We start from the raw sequence: 19,304 nt of genomic DNA on the forward strand, positions 1-19,304 counted from the left end.
TACACTGTCTTTATCTGATAAAAAAAAAAATCCTACCTGTTTAAAGATAGGTTTGTGACATAACAGAAAGCATAATGACATCATTTGATACAGAAAAGTGTTCACTTTACTAAAATCATAAAATATATGTAGAAAATGACTTAATACAGCAACTGGGCTTTTTAAATAAAAACATGTGATTGTTGTCACTTTTGTAATTAGGCATTAGGTTATTTATTTTGTAATAGGAGCCAGAGCTTGTGTTTTATCTCTCCACGTCTTATTTTGTGTGGAAAGCCTTTCAAGCTACTTCTTTTTAATTAATATTCAACAGCAGAAAATGACAAATGAGTTGACGACTGCAGTAATTTTAGAAAAATAATTAGCTCTAAAAACACGCAATGCTGACTCTCTTGTCACTTTTAGTGACTTTTTTTTTTTTTAACATTGTGTCTACTTTTTTTTCCCTCTTATTGAAGTGATTATTTCAGCCTAGAGCTGTCACTTTGTTTCTTATCAACACGAGTGGGACAGGATGATGTGCAAACGTGTTTAAAAATGTAATAAAGACAGCACGTTCTGGACTGAAAGTCTCTTCTTTCATGTAAACCTAGCTCTATTTATTCACATCAACAAAGCATAATTACTCCAGCGTGTTTGTCGAGCCTCTCGGGGGAGGGAAAAGGATTCCGATTACCTTGAACTTGGAATATATAGGATCACTGTGGGAACAGAGTTTTCAATCAATATGAAAGTCCAAACTGAGGCCATGCTGCTGTAACAAAGCTAAGAGTAATGGAAAAATCAAACTGCTGAATGTTCGGACTACAGAAAACATTACTCATCCCGGCTCCTGAATGGAGTCTTATCTTGTCATGACAACAGCATAGAGGGAAAGTAATTGTCATGGCAACAGGTCACCTTGGGTTGAGTGTGGCTGAGCTTAACCTAAAATTGGCCGCAGTCGAGAGTCGGAGTTAGTATTTAGTTGACCGTCCAAAGTGCCATCAGTGACCTTACCACCAATTGAAAAGCTGTAGAAGTAGAAGAGATACCATCGTACAGTGATAGCACATACCAAGGCCTCTGCCTGAGGAGGCTCTGCTATGTTATGACTACACGCCCTTATAAGGTGTACAAACTCCAGAGAATCAGGCCCGCGCGTCTTGTGCGCGTCAAATCCATTTAGCACGTTTCCCTCTGAATATGTAAAGTAGGCAGATCTTATAAGGGGTGCAAAAAATGGGAGGAGGAAATGTAAATAAATGAATGCAGTGGGCGCAATGCAATTTGTCAAATTTGGAAGTGTTTGCTGTGATTATTTTAGCACCGGAAAACAGTTCGACTCACAGGCAGAAATCATCGCAGCACTGAATGTTGACAAACCACAGCGGAGATTATAGAAAAAAAGAAAAAAAACTACAGTTAACCTTTATCGTATTAGAAAATAATTGAAATAAAACAATTGTCAATATTAACAGCCACTGAAAGAAAATGCAGTGTGTGAGGGAGAGGCTCCGTGAATGTCGCTCAGGACACACCGCTCCACGGAGCTCCAGTGTCTTCCTCTGCATGTTTTGACCGTCAAACTCTTGTGTCAATTTACGCAGCAATGGAACAATGTTCACATCTGAGAGTGTGTGTGTGTGTGTGTGTGTGTGTGTGTGTGTGTGTGTGTGTGTGTGTGTGTGTGTGTGTGTGTGTGTGTGTGTGTGTGTGTGTGTGTGTGTGTGTGTGTGTGTGTGTGTGTGTGTGTGTGTGTGTGTGTGTGTGTGTGTGTGTGTGTGTGTGAGAGACACAGCGCTGCAGGAGCTCAGAAGGAACTGACGGAGCAGACATTAGATTATGGGGGGAAATAACATTAGGTTTTAAAATTTATAAAACAACATTTTTATTTGCTTATGTTGCTTTCTACATTATTGAATGTTTGTGCAACAGACAGAGTCCATCTGCCTCCAATTTACCTTCTTCAAATGTCATTTTGTGCTTCTGTGCACTCACCTCTCGCCTTTGACGTTTCCCTTCTATCACTATTAATATTTCCCTTTAGCTGTTCCCGTCCGAGTTCAGTTCCGAGTTTGAAATTTTTCTCTTTACTTTCTCACTTCTTCAGCTTTCCATCATTTTACAAATTAGTTCAGCTGTCCTCATTTCTGCTTCATTATCATCAATAAATGAGTGTTTACTGTGAGTGTAAGATGATAAAAGAGGCACGCATGCAGGGTCATCAAAAAGGCCCTTTAATTGATCTAAATGAGTCGTTACAGGGTAATGGAGTCAGGTATATTAGATACTAGAATAGCTTTCAATCACCTCAGTAAATGTGATGAATAAACAGTCCAAGGGAAGAAGGGGGTAACAGGGATTTAAAGGGAAATATAAAAGAGTGGAAAAAGAGGGTGTGATGCAAACCTTTCCATAGGCCATCTGATACAGTAGTAACAAATGTAAATCAAGTGAGTTTATAAACAGAGTGACTATAAATTCATATCGAGGATACATACATATATAATACAAACCAATCTCAAATAACACTTTTTTTTTCTATATGGATATAATATTCAGGATGCTGGATTATTCAAAGTGAGGCCCTGTGTGATATTGTGCTGTACTGTAGCCCCACAGAAGGAGACCCAGAGAAGGAACGACGAGTCAATTGATTAAGACACCTAGTGCTGGTCAATGCCATCCCAATGCTGTCACATTTTTACACATTGTGTTCATATGGACTGCTTCAATGAAAGTAACTGCTCACCCATGATCAAATGCGGATATAAAGGGTTTCAATCCAAAACACGTGTTCAAAGAGGGTTCGCTTCTCCATCTTGGTTCAAAATGTTGAAGACGATACTTTTTTTGTCAGATAACTCCATTGTGTAGGCGTCACTGATCAATAAATCGAAGATCATGTAAAAGATTGAATTCATTTCTAAAAAGATGGTTTTTATCATAAATATTTCATTGTAAACACTACGTTTAATTATGTTTTTGGATACGTTTTGTGCATTGCATTGTGGAATGTGGAGTCTAGATGAATACATAGGAGTGTTTTTTACTTCATTCTTACTCCCCAGAAACTCTGCCAAAGTGAGTACCCAACACATTTCTGTTGTTTTCACAGACTGAGAGTTTATCTTGGGGTTCACACGGAAAGATCTGAATCTGGACGAAATTAAGTGAGTGAGGTGATATCACAGGGGAACAAACTAGAACAAAACTAGTGTCAAACCAATCACTTCCCTCTTTGTCTGGCGAAGAAACAAAAGAAATCTAAGTAAAAATGAGGTAAAAACACATCCAAATAACTACACAGCCCTCAATGCAATGCACAGAACTTTTTCAAAAATGTCAATAAAAGAGTGTTGAAATCAAACCAATAGTTCAAGCAGTCATTTACATATTCTCTTTGAGCAAATGGTCGTTGATTTATTAATCTATGAGGTCTACACTATATCTATATTTCTCCAGCAGCTTTAAATATTAAATCATCTTGTTTAGAAGTTAAACCCTTCACATCCACATTTGCCATAGTGGCAACTTGCTTTTAATAGCTGTTTTATTAAAGAGGCAATCCCTTATTCTTCTTTCTGTTTGGCTAGGAACAGTTCACCAAACTAGACGACATCCAAACTGTCCACAATAGAATACAAAGTAACATTCACACAGCATAAAAACTCTAATATAGCTTAACCATGCTCCCACTATGGACTTTAATCTCAGTGCACATTGAAGCACATAAAACACACGAGTGTGGTTTGAGAGAAAGCTTGTTATGCCCTCCACTTTGCAACGCTCCCCGAGAGTGAATCTGTAGGAGCATGGTTTTCCCACTCTACTCATTATCCCTAAACATCAGCACAATTTGAAAACCTCAAATTCTATTTTTCTAGAGCAAAAAAACAACAGTTACTTCAAGTCCTAATGGCATCCCTTCACATTATTTTTATATATACTTTCTATCCACAGTGTTTTTCAAGTCTTGTCCGTGTCCTTTAGTATCTCGGAAGATTCCATTGAATGAGGTCTTACGGTTTTCAAACTTCAGACTCCAAGCTGGAGACTCTTCTCCAGGGTTGGATTACACAGGGACTTCCCATTGGTTGACTCCCTGCTCCCTGACTTGCCTGAGCTTCAGAGCCATTCTGAGATCCTTGATAGGCCCCGTAGGATTCATACACGCTGTCTTGGTAAAGCAGGGACTGCTGAGCACCACATCTCCCACCACCACAAGCCAAAAACTGGCACCCTGGACCTGGATGAGTGCTAGGGTTCTGGCTGTGGGGCTGCAGTTCCAGAGGACTATGGTAGATCGGTAGCCCAGGGTATGAGTTCAGGCAGGGTGCATACTGTCTGCTAAGTAAGCTGGTGGCTCTCCGCACCATGCCCTGCCCATTTCGCATTGCCTCTCCATATGTGGGGAGGTGTGTAGAGTGCGAGTAGCGCAGCTTCTGGCCCTTGCGCCCACTGGGCTTCCTCTGGTCCTCCCTTATGTGGAGGTATGCCTGGTTCCGTGGGAGGCACAGATTGTTTCGAAGGTGGGCAGGATTGTAAGCCTTTCCAGGGACGGTCTGAGTTAGCATGCATGGGAAAAGATCCGGCAGGGTCGAAGGTGATTGGCTGGACAGAGATGTCTGAGATTCATCTATCTGGCGGAACTGCTCACTACCCCAGGTGGCTTTAAGAAATGATGGCCGCCGGTGTCTGTGTCTGCCTCTCAGTACAAGGTCTTCTGGAGGCCATGAACCATAGTTCTCCACCCGAGGACATGCTACCTTTTTTGTGTAAATATTGTCAACGCTCGGGGCTAAGACATGGTTAGTTTTGAGCTCCCTTAGACAAGCAGGACTATTGTCACCCATTTCCTTATTTATATCTCCATTGTCACACTGGAAACTCTTGGACCTCCTTTTCCGCCTGGAGAAGCTTCCTTGACCATGCTGGTTTTGTGGCGAGGAGACAGGATGAGAGGCATAGATGTCAGGTAGCTGAAGATCAGCGTAAGGGATGAAGGGCGAGTGAGGATGGGCGTCCACATAGAGCCTCCCAGTGGTCTGGTAGTGGTGTGGGTGTTGATGTGGAAGGGTCTCGCCAACAGCCAGGTGGGGACTGCTGAGGCTGGACACAGGAAGTGGACGGTCGTAGAGACATGAAGTTGAATGAGTCGGGAGTGTGTAACGAAGGGGAGTGGGACGAGTTAAACCTCTATGATGTTTCAAAGAAGTCACAGCCACGAGCGGAGGGGTTATCGATCTCTGAGGAAGAGGGCAGTGATTCTCTGTAACGTATGCAAACCCTCCCGGTAAGGCCTCGGTGGACACCTGTGGCAACCGGACCGGCACGCTGCCCCCGTGGCGACTCATTTTCTCAATGGTCTTTGTTGCCTTGTCCAGGGAGCTTTCAACATTGGCAGTAGAGACGAGGTCCTTGGCAGTGCGAAGCATCTTAAGCATGTTAGCCTGAGCGTAGTTGGAGGTCAGGTCAGGTTTAACCAAACCAGATGAGTGCCCTGGATCTTCCACTCCATTGAAACAGCTGTAAATGCCCTGATAGATAAAAAACAAAGTTAAAACAGCAAGTTAACGGAAATTGTAACCAACCTAGAATGACCAGAGTCAGAGATGAGCAACTTTTATTACACAGCAAAATGTGATTGTCTGAGGGACACATTATCACGTTTAATGTCTGCATTTAGAATAATGACCAATCTGAACAATATTACATAAAGCAACTAACAGTTTGTGTATTTTTGAGTTGCTATTGTCATTTTGTGTATTTTTGTATAATGCATGTTTTTTGGAGCCATTTTGTGTAATCTTATTGTAGTTTTGTGTGTTATTGATGTCATTTTGTGTGCTATTGGAGTAATTTTGTTTATTTTTATTGTAGCTTTTTGTGTTATTGGATCCATTTTTGTACTTCTATTGTCATTTTGTGTGTTCTGTGGAGTCATCTTGTCTGTTTATGTATGAATGTTTTTGGAGGCATTTTGTGCTTTTATTTTACAAAATTACATCAAAGGGCTGCCTTTTCTGACCAAAGTGATTGCGTGATTGCAAACGAACATCTCAACACAATAAATGGCTTCTTATTGTGATTCATTCCGCTATGTTCACTTTATCCTCCTTAACAAGATTGCTGTGCAATTTAAGTTAGTATCAAATAATACCCTGTATTTACATGCAAATACACATCACTTTGCATTAATTTGTCATTACATAAAAGCCACTGTTTGTACAGCAGCATAACAAATGGAAAATAAGACCACGCGACATCTTAGAATTAGAATAATCACTTAGGCACTCTTTCAATCTCTCACCCAGCCTCTTACACCAAAAATCCAATTACCACAGGCCAATCATTTAAATCAACAGTCAACATAAAAAAAAAAATCTGTAAGACAATTTTCTTTCACTCGTGTTGACCAAGTAATCAGCTGAAGACGTATCACGAGTGCGGTCCTTAAGGGAAAACAACAGAACACAGAACAGACAGATGTGCTAATCTTACCCTGCTAATGGCTAACAGGAAATCCACCTTCTGCGACTTGTGGAGCGAGTGACGCATTTTCCAGTAGAGCAAGTGTTCCCATGCAAAGACCAGCAGACTGAGCCCCATCGCCACCAGAAGCATGTAGAAAACGCCCGCCATGTTGTCAATGTCCAACTTGCTGCTCATCACTTCGTTCTTCTCGTTCTGGCAGATGCCCGACAACCAAACTGTCTCCAAACGCTGAGTGTCACCTGAAAAATGAAACATTACAAAGTAAAAATACTGCATTTGACATCATCTGGCTTTGATGTGCGTTCCCAATCCAAAAGAGAAAACTTTTTAATGCGAGGCAATTTGTTTTATTTCTTCGGTTAAAGTGGAATGTGATAGGTCATTATCTGTGTTTCCATGAAGGTGTGGAGAGAAGAAGGGAGGGACTAAAGACGCACAGCATGGTAAGTTACGAGTGAGAGGTCAGGGCGAACTACAAAATGAATTATTATTAAAATGATTATTATTATTACTATTATGTCTGTGTTTGTTAAATGGTACAGATTTTTATGGATCGTTTGGTAATAAACTAATCTACACCACAAAAAATATGTGAGCAGTCAAAATTGCTACATAGGAGTCCCTAAAGTACATTTGTCAAACTCATGACCCAGGGGCCAAATCTGGTCCTTTGGAGCATCCAATTTGGCCCGCAGGAGAAAGTTAAAATGACAGAGAAAACAATAACCACTGTGTAAATGAAACTCAACAAAATTTGCAGGGGCTCAAAGTTTTCACAGTACTTATAGTGCATGATTGCAGTCATTTTTAATGTTAAACAGTTGAAAAATTAAAAATTCCTTCAAAATCCTTACATTTTCCTCAAATTATGAGATAAGATTTCCCTTAATTAAATATAAATTGGTCCTGTTGGGACTGATATCAATCACTTAATGCTTGGATAGTGTTTGTTTCATATTTAGTATTTTTATGTATACGTAGAAGTGCAAACTATGGCACAAAAATGTTGAAATTACTTGTATTCTTGCATAAAATCTGTGACCCACTTGAGATAAAACTACTTGGTATTTGGCCCCTGAACTACAATAAGTTTGACACCCCTTCCATAAAGCTTTAAAAAAAAAATAAAAGTAAAAATAAACTCTGATGTATAGACCCTGTGTGCGTAACCGGCACAATCAGCATAGATTAAATCTGATTACCAAAACATTGTACGAAGTGCACTCGACTGTGTGTGAAGGTCTTGTTTGGTTTCATGCTGTCATATGATATTTTTCTGCATGGCTGAATGCAGACTTAACATAAAAACTGATCTTCTTTAGAGTTGCTATTATTGCCACAAGTTACAGCAATCGTTTCCACTTAAGTTTAAAGCAAGGGTTTATGAACAGGTTGGTGGTTGCCCCTCTCGTCGACCTCTGCTCAGTTGCTTTAAATTGCTTATGAACACATTGTCTATCATATCATCAGAGCTGTTGTGACCGTAAGCACAGGGTACACTTAAGCTGTGAAGAGCAAGCATACAGTATCATCTCCTCATCATGGTGAGTGTGTGAATGCAGAAAGCGTGAGTAAAGGAGAAAATCACGTCCTTAACATTTCCTGCTGATGTGCAGGATATTAACTCTTTGCAGGACGCTCACTTCCCTGCTGATGCTGCACATGCTGCACTGGACCAATGCCAGCTCTGTGGTTTACATACAGTACAATGTGATGCACAAACTGACCAAGTGGAGGAAATCAGACAGTTTCAGCTGCACTTTCTGTGCTTACCATCTCCAAGGAACTGAAGCAGCGCCAAGTCAATGGGTCGTTTCCATCGGGAGTCCTTCTCTAGAGCGATACCGTAGCCAGTGGTGGCAAACACCTTCCCACTGCCAATGGTTACCAGTTTGCAGCCTTCGTCCTTTCCGGCCATGTAGTTCAACACAGCAGCGTCATAGATGAAGGCGTCCAGTTTCCTATAAACACACAGACTTTTCTTAGTCCTTTTACATTCAATCTTTAACATTTCATTTGCCGAGTGTGGAAATGTTCTTTATAGACTTGTATTTGGGTCTTAGATATGTCTAACTCATTTCTGCACTTTTACTCCAGCCCTTCAAAATGATGTCGACTTGATACTGTCAAGACTTGAGATTTTGTCGGATCTGTGTGAATTTATCTGTTCGAGTAAATTTCAGTTCACGATGATAAAAGTTGTGGGTTCAAGTCTCAGTGCCACTCTTTTTCGGTTTAGTTGCTGATTTATTGTTATGGTTACTCTTCTGTGTTTGTTTCTAGCATGGGTTCAACCTTCGTTGAGTTTTGCACCCCATGTTGTCAATCTTCAAGTCCCAAATGTCCGAAAGTTTGTTTCTTAGTGTTTTTACGTTGTTTTTTTTCCATTTTCTATTTGAAAGTCTCTAGATTTTCGCTTTTGAGATTTTTGAGTTTCTACTTTTCTGGAGTTTTTGCACTTTGTTGGAAATTTCTTGGGATTTTGAGTTTAGATTAATTTGACTTTGAGTTACAATATTCCCACCTCTTACACCTTTCCTGACAGATGCTATGTTCTACGTCCTATGTTTCACCAATGAGGTCATTTTAGTGACGAAAAAAACACTGTAACAGCTTTCAAAGGGATCTCATGCAATAAGAAGAGATTTAAAGTTATAGACTCAAATGCAAAAGAAACTTTCAAGAAATGAAAATCCAGCAAAAACTTTTCAAAAAAAGTATGAGGTTGACTCCGATTTCCAGCACCTTAGGTTGTAATCTGTTTCTCTGTGAAGATGCAATGTTTGACAGCACTTCTCCAAACAAATTTATCTACACTACGAATGACTTTTACTTCTAAAAATAAACCCGTCAGCATGGCCTATTTTTTAAAATAGACCCACCGTCTCTGCTGAGTCATCCAAATAATTTCCGTGACAATGACATTATCTGTCTTCGACAATATGGGATGCTTTCGAGTACGTTGGAATGTTGTTTGCCTAATGTTACAAATATATATACCCAGTTTTGAGGCTTTCCAATGCTTCCTCTACTCCTTTCTGGTTGTACTTCATCATGTGCGTGTGCATGTCGGGGTAGTTGCTGCGAATGTTCCTCTCAGTGCTTCCATTTGGAACCGTCCCAAAGCGAAAAGGAGGGTAATGCTCCTGCGGCTTCTGGAACTGCAGGGAGACGGAGGGTGAGAGAAGCGATAAGGCGGGAAAATAGCAGAGGTAGGTGGAGGAGTTTAGAGGAGAGGATGGAGAGGGGAAGAAAGGAGAGAAAGTGGGGGAAGGGTGAGACAACTTATTAAAGGAGAAAAAAACTGGATGCAGGGATGAAAAAGTACAATTAGAGCATTAAAATGGAAATAATCTGAAGAAGTAGGCGAAACAATCGCAAACACTTGAAGAGATAAAGGAAAACTGGGGTACTAGGACCAGGGCTGGTTAACATTGTCCTATGGTTTTCATGACCCTTGGAAATGCGCAAAATCTAAATAGCGCAATAAAAACTGGTAATGGAAATGCCGGAATTTCAAAAATGCACTCAAATACCGCTAAAATGTTTTTACGCTTTGATGAGGAGGAATTTCAGACGTTTTGCAAAAGCGCTGTGGAAACTCTTTTTCTGCAAATACACGTCACAGAACGTGACATACAGTAGCTGGTCACATGACCACTTCTCTCTGAGAAAACATAGCGCAGTACACGTGGACAGAACAGGAAACCGGGACATTTTGAAGCATTATACTTAAGAAATATAACTGCCACATTCGCCCTGTGATGGACTGGCGCCCTGTCCAGGGTGTACCCCCACCCAGCGCCCTATGAGAGCCGGAGATTGGCACCGGCAGACCCCCGCGACCCTGTTAAATGGGAATAAGCGGGTATGAAGATGGATGGATGGATGAACTGCCACATTAGACGTGAAACAACAAAGGAATTACACTGTTATAAGGAGGTTTTGAGCGTCAATCTTCCCTGCAGGATGAGATTTCACGGCAGTTACGAGGCCCAAAACAACCTTTAATGGGAAGCGTTATAAACTTCGTTGACATTTAGAAATATCACTTTTATTTTGCAACAATCAGTAATGGAAACACAGCTAGTGACACATTATGAAAATGTCCCAAGGTCAATCCTGCAAAATCTAGATCTACTAAAACTATGTTTGAAGATCAAGACCCAAGTCTAAGAAACTTAGACATTTTGAACAAATCAAAGTCTGAATTTTAATGAAAGCAACAAACAAACCAGCCCTGTTTATTATCCAGTGACAAAAATCAGCATTGTTTCTAATAAACACATGAGCACAGTTTAAGAAACATGTTTAAGTTCTTTCTATACAGATGATACATCGATCTCTGTTGATCTGAAAACAGTTGAGTTGAAGGCATGACAAAGCAGAAATACGTCTTTAGAAGTTCAATTTGGCTGTGACTAGAAAAAAAAAGGTTGATTCATCTCCGTCACAGCTTTGACCTTTGGAGCCGTGCACAAATCAATGGGCCCATCAAAATAAGAGCGTGTGAGTGGGTGTGGGTTAATGTAATCCCTGCTCAGCTGCGACTGTAAAGGATTGAGATGAATTGTGACAATTAAGTAAGAGACCTATATCTATATCTGATGGATCAGAGTAGCAGGGTACACAGACAACTTATATACTTTGATTCTCTGCTTTTATAGTGTAGCTATAGAATGAGATAAAGTATTTTGAATTTTTGTTTGCATTAACCTAATAACAATATTGTTAAATCTATAGGCTTTATCTCACAACTACCATGTCCTTCAACTGCCCTTTCTCGCTTCCTTCCAAAGCGGCATCATTAGGAGTAATAAATGCATATCAATTAACCTTGGCTTTTAAAGTCAAGTCGAGTCCCACAAACTGGTCTACATTCACATTCTGCTAAAAACTTCATCGTTTCATCTCATTCCATAATTTCTCCTACATTGTTCTTTTTTCTTTTTGTATTATTTTGTTTTATAATGGATAACACTGTTTTTATTATTCTGTTTTTATTGTAAAGTATTTCTATTATTATTATTATTATTATTATTATTATTATTATTATTAAAACCACTATTTAAGACACGAGAGTCTGAAAGAACAGCTGGAGGAAAACAATACAAACATACTGTACATTTTCAATTTCATTTCCTTTATTTGGAATGCATAATAATGAACAAACAGTATGTAAAACGTTTTCCATCTGTAGAATAATAATAATAATAATAATAATAATAATAATAATAATAATAATAATAATAATAATAATAATAATAATAATAATAAATTATATTATAAAATATTATTTAAAGGGACAATTTAAGACATAAATTATAAATTAACCTAAAAGATGTGAATTTTTTTCCATCATGTTTTATTTTGAAAATCAATCAATGCTTTTTAACTCAGTTATTTCAATGTATTTTTCTGACAGCATAAAAAAATGTGAGCTTAATCCTTTAAACCTGAGCTTCGTGAGCCAATGAAACCCAAACAAGACAAATCCCTCCTCGTGTGGCGCCTCTGGGCAGCTGCGTTGTGTGCGCTCTAGGCTAATTTGTGTAGTCAGTTATTAGCGCCGTGAATCTCTCAGGTGGCTCGGCTGATCCCTGCCTGGGATTCGCTTGGTGTGACAAATGAAATGCCTCCTCGTAAAGCTCCTCTGAGACCCTGTTTCCAGGTTTCCACTGTGTGTAAGTGGGCACACACACATTTATTTAAGTGGATGTTGTTTCTTCTGTCTTGACAGCTCTTTTTTTCAAACTATTTGACATTTTGTGATCTTGTCTTCACAAGTAAGAGATGTTGACTCTGTAGAAGGAATATTGATGGATGGGACCAAAACACTGACAGGACAAGTTGAGAGTCAGACACCATCTGTATCGACACGAGGCAGTAATGGATTAGTCATTCATACCACTGGGCTCCCCGCTGATAAGAAAAGGACAGACACACTTAGCCCCACATCCTTTTACTTGACTTTGTTTCAAAAGCTTCCAGAGTCTTTTGTCTTTCTTTTCTTTGCACAGTTTCTAAGCACAAAGATTCGAACAAAGGGGCGGGGTTTGTTCCAGATCTCCCAGTTGCACAAAAACATCCTCACACTCAGTTTGAACTTTCACAAACTTGTCTTATGCATACAGAGGGGAAAGTAGTGTCTTACCTTTTTGTCAGAGAGGCCTGATACTGTGTCGATGTATTGCTCCTGGATCATGAACGCTGCCAGGTTGGCCGTGTAGGAAGCCAGGAAGATGACGGCAAAGAAGGCCCACACCAGGACCATTATCTTACTGGTGGTTCCTTTAGGGTTCTCGATAGGGACGGAGTTATTGAACACGATGCCCCACAGCAGCCACACAGACTTGCCAATTGTGAACGTTGGACCTCCAGGAGCTGAGGAAAATTAGAATCTGAAACTGTGAGCTGCATCATAGACATTGTATAGTCCGCAGGGCTACCAGTTTGAAAAGAGCTTTTTAAACACTACATTTTCACGGTTTCACTTTAAAATATACATCATTTTACCAGTATGTGGAACATAAAACTGCCCATACACCAAATCTGCAGCACTTAAAAATATTTTTCACAATGTTGCTGTGAAAATAAACATTTAAAGATGATTAATTATTACTAAAACATTATCGCATGCAGCAGTATTTAACTTTACAAAATACTAACTACATCTGTCGTCTGTAATTATCTTTGTGAGTTTGAATCCTGGGAAATAAATCAAATTTTAGATGGACCTCATTGGTGAATAGAGTTCATGAGAGCACCTCACATGGTCAAGGAGAGCTACCTGGTGCCCGTGTTGGTGACCCCTGAGTTAGACGGTCAAATACAAGCTGAGACAAAAGCAAAAATGGATCAATGAAAGATTCTCGTTAAGTATTTTAGCTTTGTCGGAGTACGAAAAGTTCAAATCCTGCATCTCCTTAAGCAATGATGTGATTTCATCGTACGAAACTATGTACCCTTCACTTCGCCCTGCGCCTTGAATGTGTTGACTTGTCAATATCCTACTTCATTTTCGTTAAACGAGAGCCCTTATTAAGGAAAATCTTAGCAGTCTTCAGCGCTTTCTGCCATCATTGCTCATGTGCAGCAAACAGAGGGTGCTACCACCATCAATCACACTTCGATTAGCTGGATGACGACTGCTAATTAAAACAAGAAAATGACCTTTTAAACCTGAAGACGACGCGCACTCTGTCAGTGTTGCATTCTGGAATTGATTTACACTCCTGGCCAAATACGGCTGTTGAAGGGTGGCTGTGTAGCAGAGTCTAGCTATATGTAGGCAAGCATGAATGCTAAATGTTTGGGGTGAAGATAACTTCAACACGAAGATAAACAAAGCTTTTCTTTATTAGGTGGGGAATAATTCCGCTGCTGGACATCATACCTGATCTTATCACAGTTAGTTATTGCATCAAACTAGGGAACTCCTTATAACAAACTTCGGAAAACACAAAACTGATGCAAGGAATGACTGCAACGTATGCTGACAATTAACACCCACCAAAACTCCAAAGTTCCACAAACATAACAGAAGGTAATTTCCTATTTTTCTGTCATTATCAGTATTGACACCTCGTACTGCAAGTATTGCAATGGAGTCAGAAGTGTTTTGTCACTTGTGCCGATGTTCAACTAACACTACCATCCAAAATGCCTCAAAAAATGACACCTACATCACATCTCGTACACATCTGAGCCACATTACACCCCCTGAAGAAAAACAAGTACTGGAAAAATGCAAGGCACTATCTACTCTAAACCACCATGCTGCTGGAACACTGCAATTATCGACCCTATCGCTTTTTCTTGAAGATCACTGCAGTCACAAATGTGAATGCAGGCCAGAGGTCGCATCAACCAAATATTTTCAATCATTGACAGTTTGTTTTTGTAATTGGTGAGACTGTCTGTGAGGTCAACTGTTCATACTTTAGGTACAATCGTCTAAACGGGACCACAGTCACTGGTTTTTATTTATTGACTTTCTAATAATTAAAGTGATGGGTAAAAATAGATTACAGCAGAGTTTTTATGACCCTGTCAGTCAAAATGACAGATGGCGAAAAAGTCTCCTCTGGTGCAGCCTTAAGCAGTTGAATAAAAATGTACAATTCCCAATAATTTTTTAGCTAAAAAGGTCAAGGGCATTGAAAGGTTTTGTCTGCTTTTCCTTTCACAGTACAGAAACTTGTATGTTAAAGTAAAGTGATGTGCCAACTCTGGTAAAGAGAAAAATAAACAAGGGCCAAACTCACTTTTAGCGCTGACCAAGCTACGGTTGTATCCAACTGGGCTGAAGTATTCAAAGACAAAGACGGTCACAGCTACCACGGTGAGGCACATGACAAACATCATGACCCAGACAGCTGGGCTGTATGGCTCTGTGGAAGAAGTGGTGGAGATTCATTAGATGTGATGAAGAAAGAGAACTTTTTTTTAAATCACACAAGCAGAACACACTGTTTAGGACTGTGCGTTAGATGTTGTTGCTTGGGGTTTGGAGATGGGATTTAGTGTGTGCTTGCTTGGTGTATGAGGAGATTTAGCTATGGGCTACAGTTATTGGCGGGATAAAAGCCTAATGGGATGATTCCTGAAGCCTCTGCAGAGACAGAACTCTTAAGTAGGCCATCCTGAAAAGATTGGCTGCATCACTGCAAATGTTCACACACTCACTCAATACTTGAATCGGCGTGAACTGGCAGAATCAAATTTAAAAAGATGGGGGAATGATTTCTACCGAGAAAGGCTGACGGAGAAACCGTCCCGTTGCTGCGTGCGACCATGACACTTATTCCCGTTTCCACAAACGGCACTGAGAAGTCGATGATCTCTGAACGCTCTTCGTTAATGGTGAGAGAGCCAATAGCCATGTCTGCTCGTTTGTACACAACCTGCGAAGAGATAGAAACAGAGAAATACAAAAAACCCAGCACTGTCAATCTATAGCTGCACAAACAGGAAGAACCTGAAGTTAATCCACAACAAACCCTTTCTTCAAAAAAAGAAATGGTTTGTACACCGGACTTTAAAAAGAAGAACGATCTTGTGCCGTGTGTGAAGCGTACTTGTCTAATCTTTTGAGAATAGGAAGACTGAACAGTTCATCTCTGGAGAACTTGCAAAGGTATCTGAAAAGTACGATTTTTTACCAAGTACATTTAAAAGTGGCACACAAACCCATCCCCCACACACGCACACACAATTATCCGGCTACAGATGCAAAGCAGAGTGCCTCCAGGCACAAAAACATAAGCAGAGCCTCTCCTGAGGATAACCTGTTCAGGTTGTTTTCCTTTCAGATGCTTCCAATTTTCATTTCAAGCTCAAAAAAATACCGGAATGACCTCACATCACTGACCAAAGATAATGCTTGGCCAACGTATGTCGTACCTTCATTACACTTTGCAAAAAAAGGTAGAAATGATGTCCTCGACTCGTTTTTGATCGTTTTCACTGGTCCGCACGTATGTTAAGCCACCATTGAACAATCCTGCATCAAGTCTTTGTCCCAGTAACTGCCTGTCAGTCTCACCTCTCCAATCATGCCGTTCCAAGTCCCACGGACCAGCTTCCCATGCTTCCCATTCGTGACGAGGTACAGGTCGTAGGAGAACTTAATAGTGCGTGAGAGTTTCTTCAGGATATCGATGCAGAATCCTTTACAGCACAATTTGGTGTAGGACTCGGAGTGGCCAATGATGCTGCCGTAAATGAAAAAGTAAAGTCACACAAAGCATGTACCAACAAGCACAAATGCAGAGGTGAAAGTAACGGATTACGACACCCAACCATTACTGAGTAAATGATTATTTTTTCTTTGGAAATTGTGAAACTACAAAAAATGTCCAGACAACAATCAAAACACCATCAAATGGAGGATATTTTCTCAGTTTTAGAGTTTATAAATTTAGCTATACTTAAAACCTGATAATTCAGTTTTTTCTTTTTAATTGAATTCATTGGCGTTATTTATTTATTTATTTTTTTAAATGTACATTTTCACAAACCTTTTATTTTATACAGATGGCTTTGTGGAAAATAAATTATGTTTCAATTGTGCAAGATTTGGTCTCTTCCTTTAAAGTTTATACATGAGATGTTTACTGTATGCAAGTAAACCGTGGCAAGAAGGGATTAAAGTAATGAGTAACTTTTACTTTAAGTACTATTCAATGAGCTACTTTTTACTTGTACTGGAGTATTTTATGTATGACTCAATCAAGTAACAGTCCTTTTACGTGAGTAGGATATATCAGTATGTTACTATTATTAGTTTCACACACAGACGCTGCTGTTTTTATAGATCATGAGCACATTGAAGAACATGCAGAGGTTGGTTTATCCACCTAAATCAATGACAGTTTAAAGGGCGTCACTCACACGGGGGGAAAAGATTAAACCTGGCAAACACACGACTACAGTCGGAGACGGTGTCACACACACGCCCAGATGACTGGATGAGAATCAATGTCAAATAAGGTAAACAGCGTTTGAGCCACTTGGATTTCTCACAGGGAGTTGCACCTCAACAACTCAGAAAAAAAAGCAAAAATACAAACAGTGTGATGACACATTAGTTTTCCCCTTTATTCTGCCAAAGCGAAAGATAATAATAAACGATGCCTGAGGTTTAATGTGGATTTTTTCAGAGATACGTTAAGCTCGATATCGGCATTGACAAACATGAGGCAGAGCAAGAAATCAGAGTGAGATGTAGATACAGTGGTATGAAAAAGTTTGGGCACCCTTGTAAATATTCATGATATTCCTTAATAAATAATTGGTTGTTTGGATAACAAATTCCAGTTAAATTTATCATATAGGAAACAAACACAGTGATATTTGAGAAGTGAAATAAAGTTTATTCGATTTACAGAAAGTGTGCTAGAATTATTTAAACAGAATTAGGCATGTGCATAAGTTTAGGCACCCTTGCATCTTATTGATTTTAATACTCTTAGCACTAATTATTGGAACTCAAAATTGTTTTAGTAACCTCAGTGATCCTTGATCTCCATACACAGGTGAATCCAATCATGAGTCAGGGTATTTAAGTTGGAAAATTCTAGGTGTTTCCTCTTTGCATCTTCTCTGATTAGTGGCAACATGGGAGCCTCAAAACACCTCTCAAATGACCTGAAAACAAAGATAATTCAACATCATGGTTTAGGGGAGGGATACAAAAAACTATCCCAGCGATTTAAGCTTTCAGTTTCAACTGTGAGGAACATTGTGAGGAATTGGAAGACCACAGGCACAGTTCTAGTTAAGGCCCGAAGTGGAAGACCAAGAAAGATCTCCGAAAGGCAGCGGCGCAGGATGGTGAGAACAGTCACAGTCAACCCGCAGACCAGCTCCAAAGACCTACAACATCAGCTTGCTGCAGATGGTGTCACTGTGCATCGTTCCACTATTCAGCGCACTTTACACAAGGAGATGCTGTATGGAAGAGTAATGCGGAAAAAGCCTTTTCTCTGCACACGCCACAAACAGGGTCGCTTGAGGTATGCTAAAGCACATTTGGACAAGCCAGCTTCATTTTGGAACAAGGTGCTGTGGACTGATGAAACTAAAATAGAGTTATTTGGGCATAACCAGGGGCGTTATGCATGGCGGAAAAAGAACACAGCATTCCAAGAAAAGCACTTGCTACCTACAGTAAAGTTTGGTGGTGGTTCCATCATGCTGTGGGGCTGTGTGTCCAGTGCAGGCACTGGGAATCTTGTTAAAGTTGAGGGGCGCATGGATTCCTCTCAATATCAGCAGATTCTGGAGAACAATGTCCAGGAATCAGTGACAAAGTTGAAGTTGCGCCGGGGCTGGATCTTTCAACAAGACAATGATCCTAAACACTGCTCAAAATCTACTAAGGCATTCATGCAGAGGAACAAGTACAACATCCTGGAATGGCCGTCTCAGTCCCCAGACCTGAATATTATTGAAAATGTATGGTGTGCTTTAAAACGGGCGGTCCATGCTCGGAAACCATCAAACCTGACTGAACTAGAGATGATCTGCAGAGAAGAATGGTCCAAAATACCTCCCACCAGAATCCAGACCCTAATTGGAAGCTATAGGAAGCGTTTGGAGGCTGTTATTTCAGAAAAAGGAGGATCTACAAAATATTAAGTATTTTTTTTCTTTTGTGGTGCCTAAACTTATGCACATGCCTAATTCTGTTTAAATAATTCTAGCACACTTTCTGTAAATCGAATAAACTTTATTTCACTTCTCAAATATCACTGTGTTTGTCTCCTATATGATAAATTTAACTGGAATTTGTTATCCAAACAACCAATTATTTATTAAGGAAAATCATGAACATTTACAAGGGTGCCCAAACTTTTGCATACCACTGTATAATTTGTATGTTTTGTTACAGACCTTTCTGGGAAAAGTATCAGTTTGAATGCTAAAAAATGGATGGAACAAACAAGCATGTGTACCATCAAGATAGTACAACACTAGCTCACTAGCAAAGATCCTCCATTACAAAATGAGTCCGTTATGTTCGACCAAAAACAAAGTGACACAAAATGAATCCAAAAGACAGCGCCTAAAATATACAAAATGAAAACAAAAATACACAAATATGACTCCAAAATCACACAAAATGATGACAAATAGTCATACAAAATTATTTTTTTAAATATGCAAAAACAGACAAAATGAAAGGAATACATACAAAATGGCAACAAATGTATACAAAACGATTGCAAAATTAAACAAAACAACAACGAAAACACACACAAAATGATGGCGCAATATACAAAAAGACAACACAAAATAACTCCAAAAACACACAAACC

General features: G+C 39.7%; 1 protein-coding gene across 3 annotated transcripts in view; it reads right to left on the reverse strand.

Moving 5' to 3' along the window:
• Nucleotides 1-3,538: 3,538 nt before the first annotated feature.
• LOC114481728 (glutamate receptor ionotropic, NMDA 2C-like) overlaps nucleotides 3,539-19,304 on the reverse strand; it is a 50,442-nt gene continuing 34,676 nt past the window's right edge. For 2 of the 3 annotated variants that reach the window (XM_028476743.1, XM_028476741.1), the window contains exons 9-16: nucleotides 16,028-16,196; nucleotides 15,233-15,386; nucleotides 14,748-14,873; nucleotides 12,635-12,864; nucleotides 9,481-9,641; nucleotides 8,254-8,441; nucleotides 6,487-6,719; nucleotides 3,539-5,522 (exon numbers count right to left, since the gene is read on the reverse strand). In XM_028476743.1, the coding sequence (XP_028332544.1) occupies nucleotides 4,014-5,522; nucleotides 6,487-6,719; nucleotides 8,254-8,441; nucleotides 9,481-9,641; nucleotides 12,635-12,864; nucleotides 14,748-14,873; nucleotides 15,233-15,386; nucleotides 16,028-16,196 (2,770 nt within the window). In that variant the 3' untranslated portion in view covers nucleotides 3,539-4,013. The remainder of the gene's footprint in view (nucleotides 5,523-6,486; nucleotides 6,720-8,253; nucleotides 8,442-9,480; nucleotides 9,642-12,634; nucleotides 12,865-14,747; nucleotides 14,874-15,232; nucleotides 15,387-16,027; nucleotides 16,197-19,304) is intronic. The other variant, XM_028476742.1, reaches the window with a different exon arrangement.

The sequence above is a fragment of the Gouania willdenowi genome, chromosome 19 (genome assembly GCF_900634775.1).
Source record: "Gouania willdenowi chromosome 19, fGouWil2.1, whole genome shotgun sequence".
NCBI classification, from domain to species: Eukaryota; Metazoa; Chordata; class Actinopteri; order Blenniiformes; family Gobiesocidae; genus Gouania; species Gouania willdenowi.